Below are 19,235 nucleotides of genomic sequence, written 5' to 3'. Positions count from 1 at the left end.
GACTCAGTCGTAAAAAAGGCGAAGCAGCGCCTCTACCACCTGAGACAATTAAGGAAGTTCAGAGTATCTGGGAAGATACTCCAGTCCTTCTACTCCGGAGCTGTAGAGAGCATCTTGACTGGAAACATCACTGCCTGGTATGGAAACAGCACTGCACAGGACAAGAAGGCCCTACAGAGAGTGGTGCGCTCAGCCGAGCGTACCACGGGTATTGCACTACCACCCCTGCAGGTCATATACAACAAGAGGTGCAAATCCAGAGCCTGCAGAATAATGAAAGACCCTCACCACCCCAACAACAGCCTGTTCAAGCTGCTGCGGTCAGGCAAACGCCTGCGAACACCAGCAACTAGGACAGAGAGACTTCGGCTCAGCTTCTTCCCCCAGGCCAGTGCTTCTCAAACTTTTTCTGTCAGGCCCCCCTTTGGCGGACCAAAATATTTTGGGCCCCCCCTCGCCCCAACAAAATAGTCATGAAATGGGCCATGTTTAAATTTATTGAAATAACACCAATATCGTGACCTTTCAAAATTGGCCCTATATTTTGTTTTCAGAGCTGTCATGGATGAAAAGCCAGCCTCACACTCATACTGTATGTGGTGCTGAATGGTATCAACACCTTAACTGCTGCATCATGAGATACTTGGTGGGCCATGAGATGAGATACTTGTTACTCAGCACCACACTCTGAAACTAGCTCTCTAGGTGGTATCAGATGAGATTTCAAAGAGTTCTTCCAAGAGTTTGGATGGAGATGTGTCAGGAAGCTTTGTCTCAATGTTGTCTGTAAAGGTTTTTTTTATCCAGAGTAACTTGGTGATCCTTTTCTGTGTTTTATTAAATAATGATTTTCAGATTTTGAGAAATGGTATTTTCATGGAGAACAGTGCAGCTGCAACAGATAGCACTTTAGTGATAATTTTCTGGAATAAAAAAAAAAACATTTTTTTTTTATAAATCTCAAGGCCCCCCCTGTCATGCCTCTGCGCCCCCCTGGGGGGTGCGCCCCCCACTTTGAGAAACACTGCCCCAGGCCATGAACACTGAACACTGAAACACTGCCCCAAGCCTTGAACACTGAACTCTCCACACACAAGCACACATGAGCACACACACAACACACACACTGTACACGCTCACACACTAGCAGCCACTTTAACATGAGCACACACACACTCATGCTGCACACGCTCACACTTATGGTCACTTTACAAAAGGAAAGGTCACTTTAAGAATAGTATAACTTGAGATTGTATAATATAGCATTGTATAGCAGTGTACATAAAGACCCAGTGCCTCATCCGTAGCTAACAGTGTATTGCACTACCACAGGACCTAGCATGTCCTACCATGCTCTGTAAATAACTCATGTACATACCGATATGCCCTACTTTGATTACTTGTATTATTGCACAATGTCGTTCTATTGGATTCTTATTATATTATTATATATTATTATTGTATTATGCACAATCGTTGCGGGCAAGACCCCCCGCATTTCATTGTATACTTGTATGCCGTGACAAATAAAACTCTTGACTTGACTACTCCTAGTGATGGGTTGTCAGATAACAACTGACTCTGTCAGTACTCCTAGTGATGGGTTGTCAGGTAACAATTGACTGTCACAGTACTCCTAGTGATGGGTTGTCAGGTAACAACTGACTGTCAGTATACTCTTAGAGATGGGTTGTCATGTAACAAGTGACCGTCAGTACTCCTAGTGATGGGTTGTCATGTAACAAGTGACCGTCAGTACTCCTAGAGATAGGTTGTCAGGTAACAACTGACTGTCAGTACTCCTAGTGATGGGTTGTCATGTAACAAGTGACCGTCACCGTCAGTACTCCTAGTGATGGGTTGTCATGTAACAAGTGACTGTCCGTACTGCTAGTGATGGGTTGTCATGTAACAAGTGACTATCCGTACTCCTAGTGATGCTGGGTTGTCATGTAACAAGTGACCGTCAGCGTCAGTACTCCTAGTGATGGGTTGTCATGTAACAAGAGCTGTTATCACACACCAGACACAGTGGCCCTGATGCAGTAATGCATGGCAAACAGAGACTGTCTCTAGTAGACCCCCTGCTGCAAGGCCCTGGTCTCTCATCACTACTAGACCCCCTGCTGCAAGGCCCAGGTCTCTCATCACTACTAGACCCCCTGCCGCAGGGCTCTGATCTTGCATCTCAACTCAGGAATGGCATAAAAGTGGTTCAAGTTATTCCACATATATATATTTTTTTTAACTACAAGAGAACGACCAAAAAGGTAGAGGGCGGGATGCACCAGAGACGTGACAGCTGGCGAGAAGAGGCGTCACGCGAGGATAAAACAATATTTGGGTAATTTCCCAAAGACTCAGCGGCAGCCCCGGTGCTGCCCGTGCAGGAGCAGCGAGGCGCGCGAGGAAACCCCGAGGATCCGACCAGGGCCTCGTCATCATGGCGCGAGACACACTGCCCTGTGCAATTTGCGTTAGCTGAAACCAGCTAGCTGAGATTATGTATTTTCCTGGTTTCCAAATAAATATAAATGGCTGAGTTTAACGGTTTTCCTTGAAGTAAAGAGGATTTTTGGAGTAACAGAGGGGTCGTTGTCGCTTAGAGGTATCGTGAAGACCCCAGCAGCGAGGCGGGTGAGTGAAAAGTGAAAACACCCTTTCAGGTGAGTTGAGAGCCAATGGCTAGTGTTAACGGTATCTAATCAGTTAGTTAGCTAACGTTCTCATTCTTGCACTAACGTCACATTTAACTGTCTGTCCAGCAGGTAACGTCCGTGATAAAAACATTAGTTAAAGCCAGGAGATGAGTAACGTGAGGTTTTAACGTTATTCGCGGATTTCTAAGTTGCATAGCTAGTAACGTTACGTTAGCTAGCTGCTAGCCAACCTGCTAACATCAACTAACGTTAGACTATTATTGCAGTGTTACGCATTCTCGTGTCAGTCACCAACCTCAGTTATTCATGCTAGTTATTCTCAATGCTGAACATCCAGCTACTGGGGTATTCAGTTTGCCAGGTAACGGTAACCTTAGTAACTCGTAAAGTTGATGTCATGTCGTGTTTATGAAAGTTCAAGCTTCATGACAGGCTTGTATCTAGCCAGCTAGCTTACCCACTATCTAGCTAGCGTTAGCTGCTTGGGTAAAACCATGATATTGATGTTCATCTCTAGGTTCTCGTTTTAAAAACGATACATCAGGCCAGTTAAATTGACTTTAATGGATGACGTGTGGCCAACCCAGAGGCCCCAGTCAGGAGACCAGTGTCTTGTCAGGTAGTTAACCAGGACTTGTTCCTATTGGCACGGTGAAGCGTCTTCCCTGTCAAATGATTCCTAAGGTGTTGCCTCTCTAAGAAGGCCGTTTTAAACAAAGATGCATAATATCAAAGATACATATATATTCAGACAATATATATATCATTGTGACTCATCTGTTGAACATGAGCTGACTATCATGTACAACAGCACAATGCAGACATCTAATCTAAATCACATCTCACCTGTTTATTCACTTTTTTATATAAGTTAGTTCAATCAAGACTTTCCTATCAATACAGTGCAATACCATAAACAACAGAGCTCACAGTACTTATGGTTTTCAATCTATTCTCAGTCGCAAATGCAAGTGAAATGCTTGCACTGTCAAGGCCTGTATTATGGGTAGCCAAAGGTTAAAGGGATAGGTTTGGTATCCCAGCTGTTGGAACGAGATGCAAAAGACTTGACAATGGACTAAATTGATCCCCCTCACTACTTTTAAGGATTCTATTGCAGAGTTGTTTATCCACACCTGCAACTGTTACCCAGCCTTTTCCCCCCCCATCTACTTCCCCCCCCCTCCTTTTTCAGTGATTTTTCTCCCCATCCCAATTGACCTCTTGTGCCAATTCTCCCTCCCCTGTCCTGATCGTTGCTCGCATATGCCCCCCACTGGCCGGTTGTAGGGAGGATAGAAGCCTTGCATCACATGTCCCCTCCGATACATGTGGAGGCAGCCTGTCACATCTTTTCACCTGCCAGCGCGGACTCTCATTTGGCGAGGAGTAACGTGTAGGAGGCTCACACTGCCCCCGCCATTTTCCTGACTTTGCTGTGCAGGCGCCCCAACCGACCTGTAGGAGTCGCTGTTCACAACGACCAGACTACCACCCTTCGATTCCCACCCGCTAACTCTGCCAATTGAGTTAGTATGACGGCCGGCCAAAGCCGGAGGCAACGCTGACAGCCGGATTCGAACCCGGTGTATCTTGCGTTGGTGACAAGCGCAATGTCCGCTGCGCCACCCAGCCGCCTTGTTACCCAGCCTTTTAACTGTAATTTGTCTGTTCTGCTTCATGTATTGCATATCTTGTAATTTTGGTTATTTGTTCATTATTTCCCTTACCTCTGTGGTGTATTTTTGTCCCCTTTCCCTGTTACTCTTTGAGAGGCCCCTTTGTCCTCTCGTCAGGCTGTCTTTGTAAATAAGAATTTGTTATTAATTGACCTGCCTGGTTAAATAAAGGTTGAATAAATAAATAAAAAAAGTATGAAATACTTGCCAGTAGTGTAATCAATGTGTAGCCATTAGCTGACTTAATGAGCGGTTGAAGTTCTGGCCGGGTTCTGAGTGAGCCGGGCTGCTTCAGACAGGCAGCACATGGTTCTGAGCGAGCCGGGCTGCTTCAGACAGGCAGCACATGGTTCTGAGCGAGCCGGGCTGCTTCAGACAGGCAGCACATGGTCCAGTAACAACATACAGCTGTAACCAATAACCATCCTGTTTGAACGACTTGCCAGTTGCCACTGTGTCTCCTACCGCTGTCTGTCCTCTTCCAGACATGATGGAAGAACTGCACAACCAGGCCATCAGTCTGGACCCACGCAGGCAGGAGCTACTGGAGGCGCGCTTCACGGGAGTCGGAGTAGCCAAGGTGCGTCTCCTCTGGTCACATATCCACCACTGACAGGCGGGGCTTGGGGTCAAAGTACAGCGAAGTGTCTCATGGTCCCAGATCTAGTGATGGAGAACTCTCTTATGGAAATCTGTTTTTAGAACACACCTTAAAGGCCCACTTGCATGTTGTATTTTTGTTCAATAAACAATGTGACTAAGGCCCCGTTTAGACGAGCGTTTTGTGAACAGAAACCGCAAAAGTCATCTTGCGGTTTCACTTTTAATTTTACGTTTAGACGAGCGTTTTGGGGTGGAATTCTCCGTGCAGACGACGGAGCCCCGCTGTCACACGATTGGCGCATATGTCACATGACGTGCTGTGAAGACCCGCCCTACTCTGCCTCTGATTCGCAGACTGTGGATGGGGAATGTGATTGGACCAAAGCAGAGTCACTACTGTCACTCACAGACAGTGGGTCCACTCACGCCGCGGGATAGATTCTTGTGTATTTAACCCTTTCACTGCCACACGACAGCCGGTTGTGTGATAGTAAAGGGTGAACCTTCTGTCGTGTGGCAGTGAAAGGGTTAAAAGTACTGCCAATGTAGCCTTCAGGTGATCTCCGTTGATAATAGTCAGACATACTTGCTTTGTTTACGTCTCGGCTACTGGCGCATACCTGCTACCTGTGACGTAAGCAGTACGCGCGACCAGAGCCGTGACAACCCTTTCGTCATCGTTTTAACAGATTTATACGGTTTTACAGTTTAGACGAGAGCGCAAAGCTTTTGCGTTTCTAGGAATTCCACCCTGGAAGGTAGTCTCACTTTTTTGCGGTTTCACCCCGTAAAAACGCCGTTTCCGTATAAACGAAAGGCACATCCAAAAAAATATTTTTGCGGATTCACCTGCTAGCGTTTCCGTCTAAACGGGGCCTAAGCCAACGGTGACTTTCATGCAGAGGGGGAAAAAAATTATCGAAATTGACCCAGTTTTAGCGTTTTTATCAAATATTTGTCGACCCAACCACAACGCACATGGATATTTTAATCCATGGTTCATAACGTGCGCATGTCATCTTAATGATGACGTCACAGCAGGTACAGGGCAGCGAGGGGCCTGCGAATCACAGGCAGGTAGTGGCAGGAAGCAGAGCCTTCTTATTACTAGCCGAGGAATCTGTGGCTGTTTCACCTAACACTATTGCTCCCTGATCATAGCCATTTATCTCTAAAGCTAACCACTATTTGTAAAAGCCACAACCACGTTACCATATTTGTAAATACTCATGTAAATCATTGTGTTGTTGTACATATTGTGTATATAACGTTAGTAGCTAAGTTAGCTAGCTTGGTAGCCAGCATTCTCGAAACTCCTAACATGCCCCGATTTAAAATGGTTCTCTCCTCTTTGTATACCTTTGTCCTCACAAACAAAGTATTCTGCCAGGGAACTTATGGACACGACAGTAGTAAGTTAGTAGTTATAAGGTGTTTGAGCTTGTAATGTTAACGTTAGTTAGCTATCGTGGTAGCCCCTTTCGTGACTGTGATGCACCGAGTGCTATCCGAGGGGCTACTATCGTATCAACATGCCGTGACGTGTAGCGTGCTAGCCGGCATGATGCGTGTGCAGTGCTTTGTCCCACAGGTCTGAGAAGAGGACCTGCACATTTTACTCGTTCCCCAAACTCTTTTACATGCCCCGATTTAAAATGGTTCACGACAGTAGACATAATGCTAACGTTAGCGGGGTAACGTTAACGTTAGCCAGAGCCATATAGCCAGCTTGGTACTATGACCCGGACGGGGATCAGGCGACAGCCTAACAGACCAATAGCGGCTCCGTACTGACAACAGACTGCCTAGTGGAACATGTAGTTCTTTTTTTACGACATTAAAACCCTTATAACTGGGGCGCCCCAGTGGCGAACCACAGCGCGCTCGGCCGCGACACGGCCGACCCGGGTTCGATTCCCGAACCCGTCGTTATTTGCCGAATGTCTTCCCCCCCCACTCTGTCTCCCATTCCTCCTCTGTCTCTCTCTACTGGACTGCCCAGTAGCAATAAAGCGATAAAACGCCAATAAATTAATCTTAAAAAACAAATATATAACTACCTTGTTTCAACCAAAAATGCAGTTGTAGCTGGTCCATCAAAGTCTCTCCGACGATCAAACCCATTTGCGTCTTGTAAGGTGTCCATTTGGATCAAGGAAATGGCTTTCTGCACTCGTCAAACTCTATTGTAGTGGATCAGAAGTAGGGGAAAGTTACCTGCAGTGACGTCACGGCACTGATAGAGTCTGATAAGCTTTTTGATTGGCTCCATACATGTTATTCGTGCATGGACATTTTTAACCCTTTCTGAGTGGAATTTCCAGCGTCAAATGGAAAAAAAATTATAATGAAAATAGATACCAATGATGTAAACTACCCATAATTGAAGAGTAGGGTTTAACCTGCAAGTGGGCCTTTAAAGAGCATGGCAGCAGCAATAAAAATGCACAGCAATATACTCTATGCTTAATGCGTATCGTCAGTTACCATTTGTAATGCTTACATTACATTACCTCCACTCTGTATGCATCAGGTCTCTCCACTCACGGAAACACAGATTTCAAGTGTTGTTTTTGGGGGGACTTTTTTCTGTGTTTTTCACCCATCCCAATTTTAGTCGTTATGCCAATTCCCTTCCTGGTCGTTGCGCTAGGGATGGGTACCTTTCACATTTGAACAGATACGGTACCGGTACCGGTACCTGTGAATCGATACCGGTACCCAACGGTACCTTTTTTCGGTACTTTAGTCTAAAAAAAATTTATTCAGTCGCGAAAAAAAAATCCTAACTTCAAATAACTACAATTTCGACCGTTTTCGGCTTGCCATTGCTCCAACTGCTTTGTTGTTGAATCAAGTCAAATCCTAGGTAAGCATATATTGTGCGTGTGAACGTTGACATGGAAAAAAAAAATTAAAAAAAAAAAGTAAAAAAAGAAAAGAAAAGTAACATTATTTTTTAAATTTTTATTCGAACCTTCGAAATAATTTTTTTTTTTTTTTTTTTTTATTATGTTGTGGGACTTGTACAGCACTTTGTTCAACTTTGTCAGTGCTGTAAAGTTTAAACCTTTTAAAATCTTAGACAAACGAAACACTTTGCTTTCATGAAATATTGTAAGCCGTCATTTGAGGCTTTATAAAATCAGCACAATGAACACAAATCTGTCAGTGCAGAGTCCGACCTCATCTTAAATAACAAACAGCATTGCTTGTTGTAGTTAACAAAGGGAGGCAGAGTTGATTTTGAGAAAAAAAAAATATATATATCTTTTTTTTAATAATCAAATTTTATTTTCATATTCGAATCCCATGCTCATCGAACAAAGTATTTAAGACAGCCCTACCTGCTCCGATACATGTGCTTCTTTTCACCTGACAGTGAGGACTCTCACTGGGGGAACGTAACACATGCAGAGGTTCATGTTATTCCCCCAGATCCCCTCCCTGCTGAACAGGCGCCCTGACCGACCAATAGGAGTCGCAGTTTACAACGACCAGGACACACACCCCACCGGCTTCCCACCCGCTAACACTGCCAATTGTGTTAGTAGGGATGACTGACCATGCCGGAGGTACCGCTGACGGCTGGATTCGATCCCAGAGTCTCTGCGGTGGTAGGCGAGTGCTTAGTCCACTGCGCTACCCAGCTGCCAGTTTTCAAGTGTTTTGATACACGATGTGTTATCTTTGGTTAGCAGTGTTTTGGGTCCATGTAGCACAACTAACATTAACAGTTAGCTAGCCACAACACAGCGTGTCCTTGGCAGTTTAATTTTTTTTCCATCTTTCGTCCCTGGGCACCTCACTGTATGGCTGCCCACTGGATGCCTGCCTAGATGGTTAGTAGGGGTGGGGGGAAAAAATCGATACGTAGTAGTATTGCGATACTTTGCGTGGCGAATCGATACTGTGTCGATACAGGGACGCCAAGTATCGATATTTAATTCATAATTATTATTATTTTTTATATAAGGAAGTTGCATTGTTCATTTCAATACCTGTAATCAGGGAGCGAAATTAACTTTTTGACTCACCGGCCAGTGGCTGGTAGATGAGAAAAATCTACCCGCCAAGCATATTTCTTACCAGTCAATTTTTTAAAATTTGTTTTTAATAAAATATATATATTATATAATCATACTTGTAGTTGTATTATCTGCGAGACATCGCCACCACGCAACAAGTCAAAATGCTCGCTATCTGCAAACGGCTCCACTGTCTGTGTGTATACTCGAGTAGCCTCCAGCTCCAGCAAGGATTCTCCGGCGCTGCAGCTGGACCCTATACTGTAGCCTCCAGCTCCAGCAAGGATTCTCCGGCGCTGCAGCTGGACCCTACTGGAGCTAACGTGTACTAGATAGCTACCTATCCAACGGAGGTATTATGCACTACTAGACTTGCTGTAGCATTTGTTGATATCGGGAGCTATCAGTAGCTAGCCGGCTAGATAACGGACAATGCCTCATTATTAAACTAAAAGTGAATAGTTGACTGGGTCATTTTGTAACGGTAGCTAACGTTAGAGCAGTCAGCAGACTGCCCGGCCCGACTCTAGCCTCTCTGTTTACATGGGGTTGGGAGGGGCTGGAGGAGGGAGGAGCAGCGCGTTGCATGTCTGTGTGCTTGAGACAGCGAGTGAGAACTCCGCTAAGAATTGGATCATGTTATTCGATCGGTTTTCACATGACTATTCCGTTGCCCGCCACATGGCGGACAGACCTCTCAGTCCCACCCGTCAAACGTAAAATCTGCCCGCAAATGGCGCTTGGCGGGCTTTAATTTCGCTCCCTGCCTGTAATAGTACAGTAGTCCACACGCAAACATGTGCATTCAGTTAAGTTGGAATATGACTGTAATACAAACAGTTCAGTTTGTCAGGTACATGCAACACAGATTACAGTGTTGACATCTGTCTGCTTGAGAAAATACCATGTTCTGCAATAAAAATGATTGAAGTGAGATGAACAGACTGAACTTTATTTTATTAGATAAAACATGTTGACAAAGTTTTACTTTGCAGTTGAAAAAAGGTAATAAATCACAATATATCGCAATATTAATATCTCAATACTCAGCATATCGCAATATATTTAGTATCGCAATACTATCGTATCGTGACTCAAGTATCGTGATAGTGTCGTATCGTGAGAGCTCTGGTGATTCCCACCCCTAATGGTTGGGATCGGTCAAATGCAGAGGATGAATTTCCCCAAGGGGATTAATAAAGGTTCAACAACTTAAAAACAAGAATTTAACCACTGGTTGTTCCTGTCCTGTCTCCCAGGGTTCAGCCAACGAGTCGTCCAACCAGTCCCTGTGCAGTGTGGGCTCTCTCAGCGACAAGGAGCTGGAGGTCAGATCACTAAACATCTTCAGCTCAGGCTACACTCCCTCACACCTCCATCCCAACAACTAGGACAGGAAAACATATTTTATTTTCATACTAGCTTCATTCTAAAAGTCACTTTACTTTTCTTATTATTTACACTTATTTCTTCCATATCTTTTTATGAGTAGAATAGAACTTTCAAATGATGACTGGTGACGTGATAATGTGTTTGGTACTTTCTTGCCAGTGGCTGGTGTCCCATTCTCCACCCTGGTTCAGGTGCAGAATTAGTATTAAAAGGACTCCTCTTAACACTTTGAGTGCCAGCAGGGGGCGCACGATTTAGCGCTTGAGTGCCAGCGCTGTAGTCAATGAGAGGGCGAGCACATTTGTGAACGCATAAACTATATCTTAAATTATGGGTATGTGTCTAATCTAGGCATCGCTTATCAATGACTTGTTTGCAGTCAACATTGTCGAAATTGATTGTTTTTTAATCAGTACATTTCCGTTTTATACCATTTTGAAAAACGCTCGTTTTTTGAAACTTCCAGAAAAAAGAGATTCTGCAGGAATCGCTCTTTAGTGGAATACACAAAACACGTTGTCATTTTTCGGCCTATTTATGAATCGTTTTCAAATAAACGCTAGATTATCGATAGTATATGTGTACTTATGCACGCTAGAGAAGCGGGCTGAAAAATCGATTATCCATTTCCTGATCAACACACACACACGCACACACACACACATAATATTATGGGACACGTGGCGGCTACGTGGCGTAGTGGGCAAGGCGCTCGCCACGAATGACGGAGATGCTGGGCTTGCCTGTTCGAGCCCAGCGCTCCACATTGCTTTCAGTTTAGCTGGTCGTTCATACTAATACACATTGGCCGTATTAGGGGGTGGGAAACTGATGGGTGGGGATCGGGCATTGTGGACAGCGACTCCTACAGGTCGGTTGGTGCGCCTGTGCAGTAGAATCAGGAAGTGTCGGGGGCTGCGTGAGCCTCCCACGCGTTACTCCTCGCCACTGAGAGATCGAGCTGCGCAGGTGAAAAGATGCGACTGCTGTTACCTCAAGTACCGGAGGGGACTTGTGCTATGTATGACTTAGTCCACATTGCAGCCGGCTTGTGGGAGGCAAGAAACAGCGTTCGTGACAGGGGAGGGTTGAATTGGATGATACGAAATTGGGATGGGAGAAAATATAGAAAATGGGAGAAAAAGTGGATTAAAAAAAAATATATTATGGGACATGCTCAGGGCTTGACATTAACTTTTTGAGCCGAAGGACAAGTGGCTCAGATATTTTACTTGTCCGAAAGCTAAACTTACTTGTCCGAAATGTGCTTGTGAAAATAAAGGCCTATTAAAAAAAAGAAAAAACAGACAAGAGATTTGGACAATTATTATGATTTAATAACTTGAACACAGTGTGGGGTATATACTATATGATCAGTCCTCCAGCTCATCTTCACTCCCCGTCAGCACCAGCTCATCTTCCTCATCTCCCCTCTCTCTTTGACGACCAGGGGTTAAACTCTGGTCTATACCTATAGTTGTTATTACGGTATAGTTATTGCCATAAATAACACCATTCAAATAAATAATTGTATTTTTATTTGAAATAATTTATTTTAACAATAGGCACATTAGATCAACAGGTAACAACAAAACAACCAACTTTTATTAAACATTCTATTAAACAGGCGGTCAGGTGGCGTAGCGGAGATTGCGCTCGTCACCAATGCAAGAGGCTGCAGTCTACTCCCGGAGTCAGCATTGCCTTGGCTTGGGCTGATCGTCATACTAACTCGTTTGGCTGAGTTAGGGGGAGGGAAGTCATGGGTTGGAATCTGGCGTTGTGGACAGCGACGCCTACAGGTCAGGTCTGGGCGCTTGCTCAGCAGAGGCGGGACTTGATGAAGGCAGCGTGACCTCCCACGCGTTACGCTTCACCAATGAGAGTCCTCGCTGCCAGGTGAAAAAAAGAGTCACTGGCTGTCGCCGCACGTGTTGGAGGAAGCGTAGGAGAACATGCGCACAACAACCAGGCAGGGGAGGGGGGGAATTGGCACAACGACTAAATTGGGACGGGAGAAAAACATAAAAAAAAGGATTAAAAAAAAAAAACATTCTATTAAACATTCTGACATTTTCGCGGGTCTCGTGCCACTGTCAGTGTCAACTAAGCGAGCACTCAGAAGACGCTCGGCGTGTGAAAAGCCTGTGAAAGTGAAAATATATATATATATATATATATATTTTTTGTACTTGTCCAGTCGGACAAGTTAAATTGAATTATGCTTGTCCGACAATTTTATTTACTTGTCCCGGACAATAGGACAAGCCTTAAAGGATAACTCCACTATTTTGGGAAATTAGCTTATTTAACATCTTCCCTGGAGTTAGACAAGAAGATGCATACCTTTTTTGTCTCTGTGCGTGCATTTTAGCTTTGGGAATAGATGCTCTGTTAGCATAGCTTAGCTTCATCACTGGAAGTGAGGCAGGACAGTAGCCTTACAGTGCCTTACAGTGTATTGCAAGGTCTGACATTGACCAAACTTGATATGCATGACCTTGGTGGGCTCTAGGTCAACTCCTGAAAAGGGGGTCAATGTCAGACTTTGCAATCAAAAGTTAGGGGGCTAATAACCCTTGCCATAATTTCAGTGCGCCCCTAACTTTTGATTGCAAGGTCTGACATTGACCCCCTTTTCAGGAGTTGACCTAGAGCCCACCAAGGTCATGCATATCAAGTTTGGTCAATGTCAGACCTTGCAATACACTGTAAGGCACTGTAAGGCTACTGTCCTGCCTCACTTCCAGTGATGAAGCTAAGCTATGCTAACGGAGCATCTATTCCCAAAGCTAAAATGCACGTACAGAGACAAAAAAGGTATGCATCTTCTTGTCTAACTCCAGGGAAGATGTTAAATAAGCTAATTTCCCAAAATAGTGGAGTTATCCTTTAATGTCAAGCCCTGCGCTGAGATATAGGTGAAAAAAACTCTGATTACCCCAAGACTGGTAAAATGTATTCCTTACCTCAGATCAGATGTTCTCCAAAAAGATTATTCCAATTCCTGATCGCCATTCCAAATATCGATCACGTTTATTGATCCAACGCTGGGTACTGGAAACTCATATTCCACGCTGTTCTGAGGGTGGGCAATGAATGGGATCGTCTCCGGTTACATGCCTGATAAGTAAAATGTGGATTCCGTAGTCTTTTTTCCCCCATCCATTTCATTCAGTCCAATCCAATGGGTGCAATACCATCCGGAGAGACGATAGGGGGCGGTATTTTCCCTGTTCGAGCTCAAAGCCAGTCCCAATGGTAACGTGAGGCTAGATTGATGAAACATTTATGGAAATCGCTAATTAAAAAAATAACGATTTAAAAACTAGATTTCTCGTCGTTGGCACTCAACGCATGGCATGAAATAACAAGATTTCTCGTGGCTGGCACTCAATGTGTTAAGGTGCGAACTAGCATCAAATTATGTTGGTAAAGTTGAGCCAGGTGTTGTGTTGATAGAGTTTTAAAGGAACTTAACTATTAGCTATTTTCCGTCTTCCCCAGAGCCATGGAAGAATATGGGCACCCTTCTCATCTCTGTACATTACAGAGAGATGGAGACCTGCAGCACACTAGCTAGCTTACATTATGACTGGATGTGGATATGCCATTAGCCCACAAAATATGTACGGTAATATAGGCTTAATACTTTCATGATTGTTTGATTATAATTTTTTGACAGTTGTTGGAGTGTATTCCTTACTTTTGGCGATAGGCTAATGGTCCGTATCCACTTCCAGTCATTGTGTAAGCTAGCTAGCACACCGCAGGTCTCTCTCTCAGGATACCTTTCTTCTTGACTGACTCTGTACTGCAGACACAGAGATGAGATGGGTACCTATCTTCTTGACTGACTCAGTCTGTACTGCAGACACAGAGATGAGATGGGTACCTATCTTCTTGTCTGATTCTGTACTGCAGACACAGATGAGAAGGGAACCTGTCTTCTTGTCTGACTCTGGGGAAGACGGCAAATAAGCTAATTTCCAAAAAGGTTGGTTCCTTTAAGGAGGGGATTTCTGGTACTGATCAAAGTTCTGTTTCCTTTTTCTGTTTGCTAGGTCCTCCAGACACCAGAGAAGAAGACCAACGACCAGAGGAGCAGGAAGAGGAAAGGAGAGGTTTTCGATAGCACTCCTGGTAAGTATATGTTAGTGATAACCATCCGTGTGAAACACACTGCACTGTATATATATTTATATGGATTAAAGAATTTACATTGATGATTTTTACTATAATTCTTGGAGGAATTGTTTGAGCTCTAGTTGGAACTTGCTTTTGGGAGAAAGTAACAGCCCCAGCTGAACCAAACCTATGCCTGGGTTATTTATTTATTTAATTCCTTTTTTAGGGAAAGGAAGAGGACACAAAATAAGTGATTACTTTGAGGTGAGTAAGAAGCATTGAACTAACTGCTGAATGAACATGTTACCTCAACACTGTATCGTTTTCTATCAGCAGGATTATATGTCTATGCTACTACATACTATACTAATATGTCTATACTACCTTGTCTGTCTGTCTCTGTGTGTGTCTGTCTGTGTCAGTTTGCTGGTGGTACCAGTCCTGCCCGGGGCGTCCCTCCTCTGGTGCGCTCTTCTCCACAGCACTCACTCTCTAATCCCCCGGTGAGCACCTCCATTTATCTATCTATCTATCTATCCATCCATCGATCTGTCTGTCCATCCATCATCCATCTATCTGTCCATCATCCATCTATCTAACCATCTATCTATTCACCCATCTATCTGGATGTCTGTCTGTCCATCCATCTGTCCATAATCCATCTATCTGTCCATCATCCATCTATCTAACCATCATCCACCCATCCATCTATCTAACCATCCATCTATATGTCCATCATCCATCTATATCCATTCATCTAATTATCATCAATCCATCCATCTAATTATCATCCATCCACCCAGCCTTCTAATTATCATCCATCTAACCAACATCCATCTAACTAACCATCAATCCATCTAACCATCATCCATCCATCCATCTAACCATCATCCATCCATCCATCTAACCATCATCCATCTAACCATCATCCATCCATCTAATTATCTTCCTTCCATCCATCTAACCATCATCCATCCATCTAACCATCATCCATCCATCCAGCCTTTTAATTTTCATCCATCTATCTGTTATGATGACTAGGAACGGTTCATGTTATGACTAGGGGTGTAAAGGTACACGTATCCGTACTGAACCGAACAAGTTTCAGTGTGTACCGTACCATACCGAACGGCTGTGTAGTGTACCGAGCGAATACAATGGTATGTTAACCACTAACGACCGCCCACAGGGGCTGTTTTTTTCACGATCTAATAGAATATTGGCTTTTTTACCGATACCGATATTGTCCAACTCTTAATTTCCGATACCGATATCAACCGATACCGATATACCGTATGCAGGGTTTCCCCCCCCCCAAAAATTTAATAATTTCAGGTAATTAACATTACATATCTCTTGTTGTGGAATTAACACATTATGCATACTTTTGACAATAAATAAAATCAGAATTTGTTCTTACTTGCTTGCCTGGGTAAATAAAGGTTATAGAAATGTAAAAGATTTTTTTTTTTTTTGAAAACCGATACCGATATTTTCCGATATCACATTTTAATGCCTATCGGCCGATAATATCGGTAGGCCGATAATATCGGACATCCCTAATTATTATTATTATATATATATTTTTTTTACAATTTCAATATAGAATATTCGTTGACAGCCCTAGAAGTACAATTAGTTACTGCACACTACATCACCCCTGAGTGGAACATGGAAAGCCAAACTTTCCCCCACTGTACCGAAAACCGTACCGAACCTTGACTTCAAAACCGAGGTACCATGGTTTTTGTGTACCGTTTAGGGCTGTCTTAAATACTTCGAAGCTTCGTTCGATGGGCATGGGATTCGAATATGAAAATAAAATTCAATTATGTAATAAAAAAAAATATATATATTATATATATATATATGACAGATTTGTGTTCATTGTGCTGCTTTTATAAAGCCTCAAATGACTGCTTACAATATTTCATGGAAGCAAAGTGTTTAGTTTGTCTAAGATTTAAAAAGGTTTAAACTTTACAGCACTGACTAAATTGAACAAAGTGCTGTACAAGTCCCACAACATTAAAATCTTTTTTTTTAAATATATATTTTAAATAAAAAAATTTTGTAATTCTTTTTTTTCTCGAAGCTTCGAATTAAAATTGAATCTCGGCCCCGAAGCTTCGAATTCCAAAAAAAAATCGAAGGTCAGCCCTAGTACCGTTACACCCCTATTAGGAACGGTTCATGTTATGATGACTAGGACAGTTCATGTTATGATGACTAGGAATGGAACGGTTCATGTTATGATGACTAGGAATGGAACGGTTCATCTCTCCCTCTCTCCCTCTCTCCTCTCTCCTCTCTCTTTTCAAGTCAACTGGGCTTTATTGGTATGACTGGAAAGAAAGCTATATTGCTAAAGGTCTCGCTCTCTCTCTCATAGGTCCAGCAGGGAAGTCCCTCCTCTACAAGCTCCGCCCACACAGACCCTTCCTCTTCCTTTACTGTCAAGACGGGCCCCCTCTACTCCTGCTGTCACAAAGTTACCCAGGTATCCTAGCAACCACACAGTTACCCAGGTATCCTAGCAACCACAAAGTTACCCAGGTATCCTAGCAACCACAAAGTTACCCAGGTATCCTAGCTACCCAATGACCGCTGTTACCCAGGTATCCTATCTACCCAATGGCTGCTGTTACCCAGGTATCCTGGCTACCCAATGACTGCTGCTACCCAGGTATCCTGGCTATCCAATGGCTGCTGTTACCCAGGTATCCTAGCTCCCCAATGACTGCTGTTACCCAGGTATCCTAGCTACCTAATGACTGCTGTTACCCAGGTATCCTAGCTACCTAATGACTGCTGTTACCCAGGTATCCTAGCTACCCAATAACTGCTGTTACCCAGGTATCCTAGCTACCCAATGACTGCTGTTACCCAGGTATCCTAGCTACCCAATAACTGCTGTTACCCAGGTATCCTAGCTACCTAATGACTATAGGCGTGTTCGAGATTGGCGAGGCAGACACGGATCTGCACAGTTTTTACTACGGCCTCGCCAAGCGCGTTGCATGACTGTTAGAATGTTGTCCGACTTGCTCTGGAAATGTGACGAGGCGAGGCGCGGAACTCTCGCGGGAGCGAGCCACGCACAGCCTTCAGAGCGAGGCGCCACAGTACCTCTCACCCGACTGCTCCACGCAAATCCATGGTGGGGAACGACTTGCTATCGTTGTGCAAAGCGCCTATTGGCTCAGAAAAGTTGTCACCACCAGCCACGCCCACAAGAGGAAGTTATGAGACGTTTGATTGATTGATTGATTGAAAACTTTATTACAGTACGGGTCCCGTCTATCAGATATATTTATTATTATTATTATTGGATACAAGAGTTTGGGTACCAAGAGCTTCCTCAAATAACGTTATGCGTTATCATCATATCATCATGATAAACTTCAAGCTGTCAGACACCAAATTATTTTTATCAGAGTAATGAATGCTGTCTTAATAACCATCTCTGCAATGGAGTTTATATCAAAATAACAATATATCAATCCCCCTGAACAAATGGTGATTGCTTCTTCAAGTCGATTCTACAGACGGACTGTTTCTATCATCGGAATTAAATAATTATAATGATAATAAATACGACAATTACGTTTTGCATTTATAGTCATGACTCAATGAGCAATCTGAGCATTACCGCTCTATGTACAGTTACCCAGGTATCCTAGCTACCCAATAACTGCTGTTACGCAGGTATCCTAGCTACCCAATGACTGCTGTTACCCAGGTATCCTAGCTACCCAATAACTGCTGTTACCCAGGTATCCTAGCTACCTAATGACTGCTGTTACCCAGGTATCCTAGCTACCTAATGACTGCTGTTACCCAGGTATCCTATCTGCGTGAATACTTTCCCCAATGTGGTTGTCCTTCCGTGTTCGGTTTGCGCGGCCTGATTGGCCACTGACGCTTCTCTCAGCGCCCAATCGCGTTGCGCCTAGCTTTCAGTTCCACAGCCCAAGTCCTTCCGTTCCACAGCCCATTTCCTCGTATTGTTTTCATCTCTCTATATTAACGTAGCCCGTTCCACTGTGTGGAAGAGACTGGGATCATTCTTTTGTGCAAGGCAACATCAGGCTTGACTTAAAACATTACTTTCCTAACTTAGTGAAACTAAATGTAACAAATTAACACATGGATATAAATGTACTGAATGGTTATTTCTTATTTAATTTATTAAAAAATTAATACCCGATCCAGCTATTTTACTGATATCGGCGGCCGATACCAATATCGGATCGGTGCATCCCTAGCTGTTACCCAGGTATCCTAGCTACTAATGAAAATAAATCTCACATCTTTCTTAGTTCTAATGGTACATTGATGGTATGCTTTCCCAGTACAAATTACAGATGTGATCAAAACAAATCTCTTATGTTATGTAAATCTCTCTTGCTTTCTAATGCTGCTGTAACTTATTTATTTTAGCTTTATGACTCGCTCTGTTGTTGTAGTCATTATGACTGTAGTCTTAATCCTCTCTCTCTCTCTCTCTCTCTCTCTCTCTGCCTCTCTCTCTCTCCAGTCTGACTTGACGTTGGAGAAGCTTAAGACATTAGAAAACAACAAGAACTCTGACCTGGAGAAGAAGGAAGGTAGAATAGACGATCTGCTGAGGGTAAGACCAGACACACTGATCTGCTGAGTAAGACCAGACGCACTGATCTGCTGAGAGTAAGACGAGACACACTGATCTGCTGAGTAAGCAGGGATGTGATTTTTCCGTTTTA

The 19,235-nt window shown here is 43.6% G+C and overlaps 1 protein-coding gene across 4 annotated transcripts in view; it reads left to right on the top strand.

Moving 5' to 3' along the window:
• Window positions 1–2,318: 2,318 nt before the first annotated feature.
• Window positions 2,319–19,235, top strand: part of LOC311237623 (serine/threonine-protein kinase tousled-like 2) — a 57,936-nt gene continuing 41,019 nt past the window's right edge. For 2 of the 4 annotated variants that reach the window (XM_084325562.1, XM_084325565.1), the window contains exons 1-8: window positions 2,319–2,666; window positions 4,825–4,919; window positions 10,230–10,298; window positions 14,427–14,505; window positions 14,717–14,754; window positions 14,913–14,993; window positions 16,883–16,990; window positions 19,031–19,123. In XM_084325562.1, the coding sequence (XP_084181688.1) occupies window positions 4,827–4,919; window positions 10,230–10,298; window positions 14,427–14,505; window positions 14,717–14,754; window positions 14,913–14,993; window positions 16,883–16,990; window positions 19,031–19,123 (561 nt within the window). In that variant the 5' untranslated portion in view covers window positions 2,319–2,666; window positions 4,825–4,826. The remainder of the gene's footprint in view (window positions 2,667–4,824; window positions 4,920–10,229; window positions 10,299–14,426; window positions 14,506–14,716; window positions 14,755–14,912; window positions 14,994–16,882; window positions 16,991–19,030; window positions 19,124–19,235) is intronic. The other 2 variants (XM_084325563.1, XM_084325564.1) reach the window with 2 other exon arrangements.

The sequence above is a fragment of the Notolepis coatsorum genome (genome assembly GCF_963971535.1).
Source record: "Notolepis coatsorum genome assembly, chromosome: 12".
NCBI lineage: Eukaryota > Metazoa > Chordata > Actinopteri > Aulopiformes > Paralepididae > Notolepis > Notolepis coatsorum.
The sequence above is the reverse complement of the archived record's forward strand: the minus strand, read 5'-3'. Positions and strand labels throughout refer to the sequence as shown.